Consider the following 14,142-nt stretch of genomic DNA (forward strand, 5'->3'; position numbering starts at 1 on the left):
TTTTTACTTCACGTATTAATATATAGATTCAAAACTGCACTGCATCACTCGAAACGTAATCTAAGAACATTTTCTCGCTGCTGCTGTTACTGAAAATGACTTCGTTCTCAGGAAAATTCGAGAACACGTCATAGCTAGTTTACAGGTCGTTGTTCCGGCGTTGCACGCGACCGACCCTTATTACAAAGCGAAAAAAAAAGAAGAAAAGAATAAGGTAGAACAACGTGCTTGGAAATAGAAAGCAATTTCCATTGTACCGCGGCGTCCTTTGGAAACGAATGCAGTGTCGAGACTGTAATAAGAACCGAGTGAGGCGAACTTCGAAATGGTATACCATTATAATTGAATATGCAATTTCGAAAAGGGCACATGTCGCATATTTTGTAAAAATTTTTTTTATTTTTTTTTTATTTTTTATTGCTTAGATGGGTGGACGAGCTCACAGCCCACCTGGTGTTAAGTGGTTACTGGAGCCCATAGACATCCACAACGTAAATGCGCCACCCATCTTGAGATATAAGTTCTAAGGTCTCAAGTATAGTTAAATACGTTTTTTCATATACATGTAGTTTTGAGGTTTACTTACACCCATTTTATAATAATTCCAGTAATTTTCAATTGCTAATTAACACTAAAATATATCTCAAAAGTTAATATTTTAAATTTTACACTGCTTTAGAAAATAATCAGTTTTTTTTCATTTCCTGAACATTTTACATTTTCAGAGATGTGCCCTTTTCGAAATTGCATATTCAATTAGGTTCTATATTTTATCGATTGCAACTTTGAAAAATATCATATTATGTTCACTATTAGTCTTAAGTGATGTGCTCTGTATTCTCATAGTCAATGTGCAATTATTGAAATAATTTGAAATCTTTTAGTAATTATTTTTCAAATAACCATATTCACCTTCATTGATCTCTTTTTAATACGCTTTTATTTGCTTCAGACGTATGTATGTTTGTAACGGAATCTTTGGACATGATTTTAACCCTCTTCAAAACCTCGGATTAACTCGAAATTTGGTATACTTATTTTAAACTATTATTTATTTACAATAAGACCTTCAATGAAATTAATTTGGTAAACGCATTTGTTTAGCGATAAAAAAAGCTGCTTAGGATCATAGTACATATGTAACTTAGTACATGTTGTGATATAAGCCTCGCTTTAAAAAAATGTAATAGAGATAATGGGTTATAGAACATTCGTAGGTTGTAAGAAAAAAATAAGTGTAGCGTGCCTTAATACTAATAAATTATAATTAAAATAGAAATACATCTCATTTTTAAATTTCATTTGATACTTTTTTTATTGAGATTTCGCGTTGACTACCGATGTTCATTTAATTTGAAATCTGATCATCTTTCCCTGCAATGCAAATATTTTTATTATCTTAGACCTGCTTTTTACTTTTAAATTCACCGATCAAAGAATAAATGTCCACATACAACTTGTGCATTGTACCACGCACCATCTTTTGTAATATATATGTTTATTTATTACTCATAGTTAAGAAACCACTTCAAAATTATAAAAAAGAAAAATATGAGATTTCTCAGTGGCATTACCCTGTACGTTTTTATTTTTTTTTATTTATGTTGCCCTTGTAGCTAGACGAGTGTTCCACCCACTCACCTGGTAGTGAGTGATTATCATCCCCCACGGACTTCAGCAATGGCAGGGGCAGAGCCAAGTCGATCTTCCATATCACCCCCGAAATAAGAAAGAGATGGACATATGAATACACATTGTGATCCCTCGTCAATCAGTCAAAAGACTGCTCAATAATATATCTGTCACATTCGACCAATACGATGTCAGCCTCCAGAATCGAGCTATAAGGAACGTCTCGAAGTACGATAATAGCCGTACTTAGTCGAGTAACGTGATCCCAATCTGTTGAACGAGACAGACAAGCAAAAAAGAACCTTAACTCTAAAGATTTACGATTTAAACGAAAAATGAAGCTCTGATTCGATATATAATAGAATTTAAATTGTTCCGTAAGGTTATTCGTGTTCAATTCTCATTTATTAAAATACTAGCGACCCGCCCTCGCTTCGCTTCGGAAACATTAAAACACACATGAAACAAAAAAAATTTAAAAAAAATTAAAAAAAAGTAGCCTATGTTCATCAGGGACAACGTCGGCTTCTAATGGAAAAATAATTTTTCAAATCGGTCCAGTAGTTTCGGAGCCTGTTCGAAACAAACAAACAAACAAATCTTTCCTCTTTATAATATTAAGTATAGACAAATAATAAACTTTGTTTTCTGCGAATCTTCGTAATCGCTACACTAGAGAATGACCGGCTTGAAGCAATTTCCAGTGGCGTGTTTCTTGCAACGGCTTTTGCCTTCGTGAATCGTTCGCCGGGTTTTATTGTGGGAATTCATAATGTGTTTTTTTTTTCAAGTATAATTTAATAGCCGTTTCAACTCGCTCCAATTAAGCTTAGTGCCTATTGTTTCGAGTTTTTTTTTTGTGTGTACAATGCCTTACACTTGATTTCGGATAAACGATGTTTATCGTAAATACCTGCCTTTATTTCAAGGACTTTTGAATATTAAATTAAGCGGAATCAAAGTTAAAGTACAAAAAAATGTTTACTCTAAAAGTTAGCTTACTGTAAGAAATTGAGCTATAATTAAAACATTTAAGTTTGTAGTTATAAAATAACTCTTTAATTAATTATATCTTCGATCATGGTTCGTTTATCGTCCCAAAATTAGAATCTTCAACAGATTCTTCAAAAGTATAATAGGCGTACAGAGTTTTTTTAAAAACTCAAATAGCCACAGATTGGTTTCGAACATACTGCATTACCAATAACTATACGATTAGCAAATTTACAAATGTCTACATTATATTAAATGTTTACATAATAAAATTAATATGGCACCATTGTCATTAATTTACCGATATAAGACTTTTACCTTGCTACTACTTTTACAGGAAGAGATAGACCTAAGAAAAGCTTATGAAGTCGTCGTGGCCTAACGGATAAGACGTCCGGTGCATTCGTATTGAGCGATGCACCGATGTTCGAATCTCAGGCGGGTACCAATTTTTTTAATGAAATACGTACTCAACAAATGTTCACGATTGATTTCCACGGTGAAGGAATAACATCGTGTAATAAAAATGAAACCCGCAAAATTATAATTTGCGTAATTACTGGTGGTAGGACCTCTTGTGAGTCCGCGCGGGTGGGTACCACCACCCTGCCTATTTCTGCCGTGAAGCAGTAATGCGTTTCGGTTTGAAGGGTGGGGCAGCCGTTGTAACTATACGTGAGACCTTAGAACTTATATCTCAAGGTGGGTGGCGCATTTACGTTGTGGATGTCTATGGGCTCCAGTAACCACTTCACACCAGGTGGGCTGTGAGCTCGTCCACCCATCTAAGCAATAAAAAAAAAACTGGATGTATTGCGTGAAAGACGTTTTTTTTTTATTGCCCTTGTAAGCAGACGAGCATACGGCCCACCTGATGGTGAGTGGTTACCGTCGCCCATGGACTTCAGCAATGTCAGGGGCAGAGCCAAGCCGCTGCCTACCGCTAAATTAGGAAAGAGTCAGCGAAGAAATGGTATATGATAGAGGAGTATGGAAAGAGAAGACAAATGCGCCGACCCCAGGTGACTGGAAAAAGGGCCGGAAAATGATGATGATGTTGAAGACTTTACCATGCAAACAATTTGGGAAAACACTAAACAAATTTATCTTTCACTAAACGAACTCGAACTTAACTCACCTGTAAATAGGAACATCGTCTTTATACCAAACGACTAGTAAGAGCACATCGGCTGGCTGCGGCGAGCGGGTGTCGCACGGGAGTGTCGCGTCGCCGCCAGACACAGCTGACACTTTAACCATGTCTAGAGACTCGGCTGTGACACTCGAAGCGGGTGTCAAACCTGTTGACAGTTAAACAAAAACAGTATAGTAATATATTTCAGCATTACTTCCGCTTACCTTAATATCAAGAAAATCAATGATTTTTAAATGAAAAGTGGTTTTGGTTTTGAACTGAAAATTATTTTCGTTTCTGCTTTCTGAAGTTTTGAATATTAAGAGAGAGAGAATAGTTAAATTGCGACAACGTTTATTACTGTTTCAATTAAAGTAGAAAAATCACTATATAGCTGTTAACAAATCATGAAATTAGAAAAAAAATCCTAATCCCAAAATGAGGATCACGATCAGTCAAGAAAAGAATATTCACGAGTCGATTTCCCTTCGAAATCGTTCGCGAAATTCCGAATTGTTCGCTGTGAACGCGAGGCGAGATCGTGACAAATGGCTCGATTAACAATCCCCAGTCTACGAAGGAGATGGTGCGACTAACGATGCAATATATCAAAGGATTTTTCGCAATGCTGACGAAACTCTGCCCCGTTTCCTTGTTAAGAATCGATGCGATAATTGTATTGTTTCGAATGATCGATTCAAGATGGCGGCCCACTGTCTTCTCGAGTTTCATTCGTAAATAAAGCGTAGCTACTCTTGTAGTAGTATCGAAAGTAGAGTATACTTTTTGATGTATCATTTTTTTAATTCTTTTATTGCTTTTTTTATTGCTTAGATGGGTGGACAATAGACATCTACGACGTAAATGCGCCACTAGGATCCAGTAGCCACTTAACACCAGGTGGGCTGTGAGTTCGTCCACCCAACTAAGCAATAAAAAATAAATAGATACGTATTCTCTCTAACAAGCTGCAGAGAACAACAGCTTCTCAATATGTTACGTATCTATATATTAATACGTGAAGCAAAAACTTTGTATCCCTTTTTACGAAAATTGCGTGGACGGAGGAGTATGAAATTTTCCACACTTATAGAGAATATAGAGAAGAAGTGCACAATGCTAATATTTTTTTTAAATAATGCATAAAAGATACATTAAATCAATAAAGAAAACATGACACACACTACATATCATGTATTTGACGCACACACCCATGCATACTATTTATTGTCAAACTTTTGTTCTTGACGTCTGTTGTCAAATTGAGAATAGATTAAATATAGTTTGTCTTTGTTAGTATTTTTTATAGTATAGTCTTGGCGAAATATGTTATTATAGAAGTATAAAATACAATCATAATAGTGTACAAACATACAATTCTAATTAATTATAGTCGAATCTCGACTACTGCGGGACCTCTAGTAATAATATGATTCGCGAAAATGCACAATATAACGACTGAAATTACATGACGTAATATAAATGCAGCTCAATTAATAAGGCGATAAAATTTGATTTATTGTTAATGTGAGTCTTTCAATTAATCCGAATTGCATTTAAAGTAAGGCTGCATAACGAAAACTGAATTTTACTGAATTTAAAACAATATTATGAACCACAAGCCACACGAGTAGGTCATCTTCACGGTGTTATGTCTACAGATTACGTCAACCAGTTCATACGGAGTGGGTCGAGAGATAGGTTCTGTATCGCCGGAGAGACAGGTTTTGTATCTAGAGCAAAAAAATATATAGAATAATTCAGATTGATTCTAGGTGGCTAATTAAGAGTATTGTTTGCTAAATCGACCTAAGCGCATTTTGACGCAGGAGGATAATTTTCAGAACTCGAATTTCATTATGACATTACCGCAGATTTAAGCAGGATAATAATAACCTTATAGCGATTTAATCAAACAAATTCTCCATAATTACGAGTAATCTCACGTACAACATTTAATTCAAGACCAAAGACATTAGGACCAAAATCAACAAACAAAACCATCCTAATTCCAAAACGTCAAAACAAGCATTAATTCAATTAATAATTTTAGTACATGTGTTTGCTCATTCAGAACTCCAGTCTCCCGGGAATGTGTACCCAATTCTAGTTGTTATTAACATGTCATAACGACAGCAACCTTAATACGCAGTATTAACCTAGTTTTGCTTATAATCTAGATATGTGAAAGCTTTCTGGTGTATGTCGGATATGAATGGTAAAATTTTCCAAGGTTTCCACGAATTTCACATTGAAAACAATGGAATTGAAAATAACTGCTGCGGAATTAATCAGTTTGAACCTGTTGTATACGCTGAGTCCTTATTGGTATAGGAATAATACACAAAGAACGCCAGAATAATCTCTGCGGGATTTTAAAATAATGATGGGTGAAATTATTTTATCTTATTGTGAGCCGGATTCACGTTGTGATTGCATCGATAGCTACTTCTCGCCGTAAAGGTTATGAGTTTTTGTCTCTTGATCTATATCAATTACATGTGTGGGTGGAATTTAGTGTTCAAGAACGAGTTATAGAATACTCGGCCAAGTTGGTAGCTCTATGAAGAGTCTCTCTGAACAAAGAATATATTCTTATATGCCTCTTCTAGATGTTTCGATGTATTTCTCGCATAACCGCTACCGAAAATTTTATATCCTCCCAACTTTTAGATCCGCCAAGACTTTCCGGCGGCATCTTACATTTAAATACATGTCAGCATGTGGCAGGATATATGTTAGCGGAAAATTTCATGCATTAATGTTTTCTGCATTTTAGATATTTTATAAAAATAATACATAACAAAATAGGTTAAGGTGCCTTTTAGTTTGATAAATTATGACAAGAAACCTACAGTAAATCGATAAAAAGAGGCTAAAGCTCTATCTACAAATCTATTCCTCTAATAAGTAACGCATATCAGGAGAGCCGTACATCCATTGATAAAAGCTCATTCTTGGTACAATAGTTTGGACCAATTCATTTAGATTGGTAGATATAGGTAGAAAACGGTAGAATCTGGGGATATATCTTGATGCTCTACGAGTATTTGTGATAGTCGGTGAGTGATATTAAGTTATATTTAGTCTCTATATCTAATCTAAATTAAAGAAAAAAAAAAATGGAAAGTTATGAAATATAAAATTGTCAAAGAGGTCAATCACTCCATGAATATAGTAAATGAAAATGATTTTCCGTTTGGTTAAAATCTGTAAACAATTCCTTCGATCTTCTCTTTATTACGCAAAGAGTACTTATCAGCTCTCAAAATAAAAGATAAATACTTGCCAGATAAATGCATACATACGAACTTTAAGAGATACTCTCCTTGGGTTTTTTCCATGTTGAAGCTGATGATTGAATTGACTGAAAAAATGTGCACTATTCTGTATTAATTGGCTATGGCTTGTATCTTAAAGAACGCTGGTATATTTGCGCATTGTAACAACACTTGCCTACAAAAACAATAAAATAGTTTACGTAGCGACCACTTCGAACTGGCGTTTCCCTAAACAACTAATAAAACGTTCTTCTAAAACATTTTCACATAGTTTCTCAGTTGTAAAACAGCATGTGACCAGCTTTCATTGAAGTGCTCGACAGTACGTGACTGCGCTACGGTACGGTCGTGCACGAAATTTGCGAGGGGCGCGTGCACTAAGAATCGTGACGCGACGGATATAAAAGTAATATTCGTTATATTTTTTCTTTCTGAATTCAGAACTAGGTCGATCATTTCTAGAAAATAAAAACTAACTTCTGAAAACAAGATTATAATATATATATTTTTTTATTGCTTAGATGGGTGGACGAGCTCACAGCCCACCTGGTGTTAAGCGGTTACTGGAGCCCTTAGACATCTACAACGTAAATGCGCCACCCACCTTGAACGAGGCTTACGGAGAGTACTTTATGGTAGGCAGTGGCTTGGTTCTGCCCCTGGCATTGCTGACGTCCATGAGCGACGGTGACCACTTACCATCAGGTGGGCCGTATGCTCGTCTGCCTGCAAAGGCAATAAAAAAAAAAAAGACAAGTTTTAAGGTCTCAGTATAGTTACAACGGCTGCCCCGCCCTTCAAACCGGAACGCATCACTGCTTCATGACAGAAATAGGCTGGGCGGTGGTACCTACCCGTACGGACTCACAAGAGGTCCTACCACCAGCAAAAATATACATTTGGATGTTGATGTGCTTTATTTGACCTAATGGAACCTACAGTCGTACATGAATTGTGCTGAGCCACGAACTCAACAAAGGCATTGTTTACCATTAAAGCTCTCTTCTTACCTCGGTTTAAATTACTTTCTGGCAGCCCACGGGAAACATCGAGGAAGGTAGTTCATTATACTGCAGGATTAAACGTAACGAAAATGATCTCTTGAAACGTAATATAGTTGAACGCAGCGATTCCAGTTAATAGGGTTGAGCTTACTGCTCGCTACCATGTGATGTAGAGAGGAGATGACGGAATTTGATCAAATTTTAATTCGAAATCGGTAATCGAAATATTTTATTTGAGATTAATTTCTATCTAATGTTTATTCTGTTAAATATACCAAAAATGGTATTCCTGTGAACGACAAGAGTATTTGGCTGGCTATTTGATATGTTTTATTTTTTATTTTTTTTATTGCTTAGATGGGTAAACGAGCTCACAGCCCACCCGGTGTTAGGTGGTTACTGGAGCCCATAGACATCTACAACGTAAATACACCTCCCACCTTGAGATATAAGTTCTAAGGTCTCAAGTATAGTTATAAAGGCTGCCCTACCCTTCAAACCGAAACGCATTACTGCTTCACGGCAGAAATAGGCAGGGTGGTGGTACCTACCCGTGTGGACTCACAAGAGGTCCTACCACCAGTAATCAGTAATCAGCTGTTATGAGCTATGCTTCATTTACCATTTAATGAGCTGCGGCTGGTTGAGTAACAAAAGTCATGTGCTACATTAACAATGTCTAGTAGTCTATTGACCCCTGTACTTCGAAAAAATATAAAAGATTTATTTTTTTATTAACATGCAAATGATCTAAAGGGCCATTTGGTAGTAGTTGGGGCAAAGTCCACAGAATGCCGTTTTATTCTATTCTAGAACGACTGTTCCATGCTTCAAATCAAAACATTTGATTGATACCCGACAGATTAGGGTATGATGTTGGTACCTACTACTACACAATAAGTCCTACCACTAGCTAAGATTCCAATTTATAAAGTTTACACGTTTGTTTTTTTAAACGGTAATCCTTAATTTTTAGAGTCCTTCGTGAACAAGGTATGATATAATGTGCGTGATACCTGTCTGCGACATTTTTATATCGGCCCAATCGTATTACTTGGTACAAGCTTACTGACCTTCCTCTTTTTTAGACCACGAACCTTAAAAAAGGCAATGTAACCGTAATCAGATAACTTTCAGAAATCCTTCATAACTTTTGAAATCCGACGCTTATACGAAATAAATAGACGATAAATTTCTAATGGGAATGAAAAACAATTTTCCCGAGTCCGACTGACCTATCCTCCGAATGTCGCAACAGAACCCTATTGTTTCCCGAGCGCGTCATTTTAGGAAATTCCTTGAGCAATAAAAAAATATCCTGACGTTGCTTTCGTCAGCGCCGTTTTTATTCTCCCCTGGCGAACGATTTCATGTATAAACCGTGGATTGTCTATTTAGTGTCATTTTTGAATTATTTTAGTTAAGTTACTTTATTATAAGGTATTTTGTAGGTTATGTGAAAGATTCACCTTTTTCATAATGGATTTATAGTTTCTACATCGGTTTATTTATGGTTCATTGAAGTAAGTATTGATTACTAATGGCATTTTATAGTTATACATTCGAATACACTAAAACAATCACGTGTTTTTTTTTTGCTTAGATAGGTGGACGATATCACAGCCCACCTGGTGTTATGTGGTTACTGGAGCCCATAGATATCTACAACGTAAATGCCGCCACACACGTTGAGATATGAGTTCTAAGGTCTCAGTATAGTTACAACGGCTGCCTCGTCTTTCAAACCGAAACGCATTTACTGCTTCACGGCAAAATAGGCGAGGTGGTGGCAACTACCCGTGCGGACTCACAAGAGGTCCTACCACCAGAAATTACGCAAATTATAATTTTGCGAGTTTAATTTTTATTACACGATGTTATTCCTTCTCCGTGGAAGTCAATCGTAAATATATGTTAAGTACGTATTTCATTAGAAAAATTGGTACCCGCCTGCGGGATTCGAACACTTTTGCATCGCTAGATACGAATGCACCGGACGTCTTATCCTTTAGGCCACGACGTCTTTTGGACTATGTCGGCTATCATAATTGTCCTGCGAATCTATATATGCGAATCATACGTGTATTATGTCAATTTTAAAACATCTGTGTAATGGAGGACACAGCTTCCTTCCACAATACCAAACTCTTCATCGAGAGATTCGAATATATTGTACATATGTAACAAGCAAAGCTGTCATAGCAAATCTGTTAGTCCTAGAAATGTATAGACCCCTAATGGTATAATTGTGTTCGTTAATGTAATGCATTACCGAAACATAATGTACTCCGGATTAATGAAGGTTCTTGAAGAAAAAAAATGTTTGTATAGGTATTGATTCCGAGAATCATGATTGTGATGATGTTTGTATTGCTAAAGCTCTTTAAAAATTAATGAAATATGTGCTAATTACTGCATGTACATTTACATGAGAATGTATTCAAATATCATAATTAAAATAAATATATATATATTTTTAATAATACTATAAAAAAATCGTAGAGAATAAACATACTACTTATAGATAAGCAATTTGATATAAATTGTAATGGTATGATAAAAGGCAAGGTTTGTAACATAAGGATAAAAACCTATATTCATACTAGCGGACCCGACAGACGTTGTCTTGCAAAAATTCATTCAAGTCGATCCAGCCGCTTAGTTGTAGTATAGATAAATAACCTAGATACCGACTGCAGCGCCATCTGACGGGCTGATTTATTAATCTAAACCATCCAGGGTGTCACCCAAAGGCATACAAAAAAATCATTCAAATCGGTTTTTTTTTTTTTTTTTTTCCACAGGAGAAAAGGAGGAGTTCAGTGACAAACACACGCACAGATGAAATATATTATATAGAGATGTGCAGTTTTATTGTGCTAAGAGCGACTTTTTATATTATAAACTTGGAATATATAATTGAAGCTTACCAAATCGGGTGGTCTTTGTTTTGTGAAATATATATTTGTCTATGCAGTTTGAACTATGAGACAATCTTTATACAATTTAATTATAATATTGACCTCAACTTCCAACATGATGTTGCCGATGTTATGTAAACCTTTGCGCAACTTAAATTTTTAATCATTAACATCTTATTTGTAGCTTCTTCTACGGCGAGCTACGAAGTACTACGAATTTGCTACGAATGAATGTAACAGAACTGTACTCGCTAGCATTATGACTACTGTCAATTATTTTTGACACGTTTATGAGATATTTTACTGGCAGGGACTTCCCACTAGACGGTAAGTTATTATCACACAATGTGGCACAAACAAAATGTTGCACCTCATCTGGGACAATTCTGTCACAGACCCGCAATTTATCGAATCAATGCCATTTTTTTAATTTAAAAAAAGCATCACAACGCATATACTTTCACGATAACAGAAATAGACAGTACATGTTAAGTCACTGGAGGTATTATGAGCCACTAATTTATTTTCTATCGTATTTATTTCGTAATAAAATTTGGTATTGAAATGTAGATAGGCGTGCAGAGGTAGATACATAACAGAAAATGCTTCATTGCTTTGAGAAAGTATCTCATTCAAGTAAATGGTTGTATCATTTAATACGGTTTACAGTTAGCTGATACGTGAACAATATTTCGATACAGTTGAGCCATTTTCAGTATTACAATTTTTTAAATTTCCGAATCATATGAAAGCCAGTGGACAGTCCATTCACTATTTTTCTAAATGTTAACTAAAATTAAACTAAATTAAAAAATCTAATAAAAAAAGAATGCTAAAATTGGTGTTTGTTCGTATGAATTCATAAACCGCATTTTCTATTTTTAAGTTTTTGAGTCTGGAGCCGAACAAGTGAGGCAGGGAGATGGGAAGCAAGAGTCTTTATTGTTATTGCTTTTGATGCATGGCGTATTTCAGTATGTATGAATCTGGATATTATTTTTACTGTCCTAAATATGGAACTATGCCTGTTTTTTATTACACTGCGGTCTCATTAATATAAGCAGTCAATGTATCAGTCAACAAAGGTCAACAAATACATTAATTGATTAAGTTGTCAACGGACTGCTAGGCTTGAGTACACAACACACAGCATGAACACTTCATAAGGCCTTACCAAGGCAGTATTGGTCTACTTGTAAGGCATAGAGTGTTTTCATAGGAGTAATGTGATTTTGCTTGGGTTCATTTGTTGAGGTAGATTCCAATTACCCTAATCAAAGACCTAACATATGGTCACGCGTGTCTTCTAGGAACAATTGACCCCATAAACAATCGTGTACTATGGGACCATTTATACTTATTTATGATAATTACGATAGACATACTTCCGTGCTTATCTCTGTCGCAAAGCATTGGTTTTTGGGGTTATAAGGGCAGTACTGTTGTTATACTATATAATTGAGACTTGATTCCATATTTCAAGCTGGATGGCGGTATCTCCGTACTATTCTCGGCTCCGGTAACCACTTAATAGCAGCCACTGCGGTCATCCACAGTGCGTTTCCAGAGGTCTTTTTTGCTACGTACCATCCGGCTATGGAATGAGCTCCCCTCCACGATGTTTCCCGAGCGCTATGACATGTCCTTCTTCAAACGAGGCTTGTGGAGAGTATTAAGCGGTAGGCAGCGGCTTGATCTGCCCCTGGCATTGCTGAAGTCCATGGGCGACGGTAAACATTCACCATCAGGTGGGCCGTATGCTCGTCGCATACAAGGGCAATAAAAAAAGAAGATGGGCTGTGAGCTGAACAGCCAATCAAAGAAAAGCTCTGGATAATCATATAATCTTCATACAAAGACCTTTTTCGAGCAAATTTTGTGAAATAGCATCAATTTACTTTCTGTTATATACGCAACTGTGTTCATATCGTGTTGAATGAGAGGGGGGCGAATGAAGCACGTGAAATAACCGAATCATCACGGCTATCCCTTTGTACGTGAGTCACGCGAGCGCAACGCGATGCATTGTCACGGAAAATTGTACAATTTCATTTAATGTGTTCATTTGTTTTCACGGTATTTAGTTTGTTTGTTTTTTTGTGCATTAAATGCTAACCAGATGTTGTGTATTCAGTCCCCAGATTTACTACCGACTATATAATTAAATATGTAAAATTAAATGTCAATGTTGTGAGTCCGCGCGGGTGGGTACCACCACTCTACCTATTTCTGCCGTGAAGCAGTAATGCGTTTCGGTTTGAAGGGTGGGGCAGCCGTTGTAACTATACGTGAGACCTTAGAACTTATATCTCAAGGTGGGTGGCGCATTTATGTTGTGGATGTCTATGGGCTCCAGTAACCACTTAACACCAGGTGGGCTGTGAGCTCGTCCACCTATCTAAGCAATAAATAAATAAACATATATAATATAAATATGTTTTTTTTTTGTTAGAAATCTATCGTATCGAAGCTACAATTTTTTTGTTAGAAATGGTAACCTATATTACGATAGCGAATTAGGGCATTTCTTATTAAAGCAAAAATAAAACGTTTTTCTTTAATTTTATAATACTGAACCTTACCATTATTTATGTATCTATTTTCTCTCAGGAAATGGAATAGACTTTATTTCAAATAAAATAATTTATTTGCAACGATTTATAATAAAATTAAGTTAACAAATGAATGATCAAGTTACTTAAAATATATATGATAGTTATATGTTACTGGGCATCTTCTGTATACGGGTAAGCCCCACCAACCTACCTATTTCAGCCACGGAACAGCAATGCGTTCTGCTTTGAAGAATGGAACAGACACTATTCTACACAATAGAACTCAAAACTCGAGATGTGACGTCTATGTTCTAAGGGCTCCAGTAACCACTAAATACCGAGTAAGCTGTAAGCTCGCACGACTATGTAATCCAAAGCACTAAGATTTTCAAAGCTTTACCCTAACAAATCGCTTAAATTGTAGACGCTCTCAAGCTATTATATAGATTAATATCTACCTATACTTAAACAGCCGGTACAACATGAGTTGAATACATGTAATATTATTCCAACCTTATTATGCGCGACGCGAGTCATAAGCTTGAAGCGGGTCAGTGTTAACAGCGGTAGCGTGAAAGTGGAGCTTCATTGAAAATCGTTTTGTAGGGTAATTTGAAATTG

The 14,142-nt window shown here is 36.0% G+C and overlaps 1 protein-coding gene across 1 annotated transcript in view; it reads right to left on the reverse strand.

Moving 5' to 3' along the window:
- Positions 1–14,142, reverse strand: part of LOC105841898 (nephrin) — a 205,316-nt gene that overhangs the window by 84,295 nt on the left and 106,879 nt on the right. Inside the window, exon 3 of the mRNA XM_021349120.3 lies at positions 3,764–3,926. Coding sequence (XP_021204795.2) covers positions 3,764–3,926 — 163 coding nt within the window. The remainder of the gene's footprint in view (positions 1–3,763; positions 3,927–14,142) is intronic.

The sequence above is a fragment of the Bombyx mori genome, chromosome 13, assembly GCF_030269925.1.
Source record: "Bombyx mori chromosome 13, ASM3026992v2".
NCBI classification, from domain to species: Eukaryota; Metazoa; Arthropoda; class Insecta; order Lepidoptera; family Bombycidae; genus Bombyx; species Bombyx mori.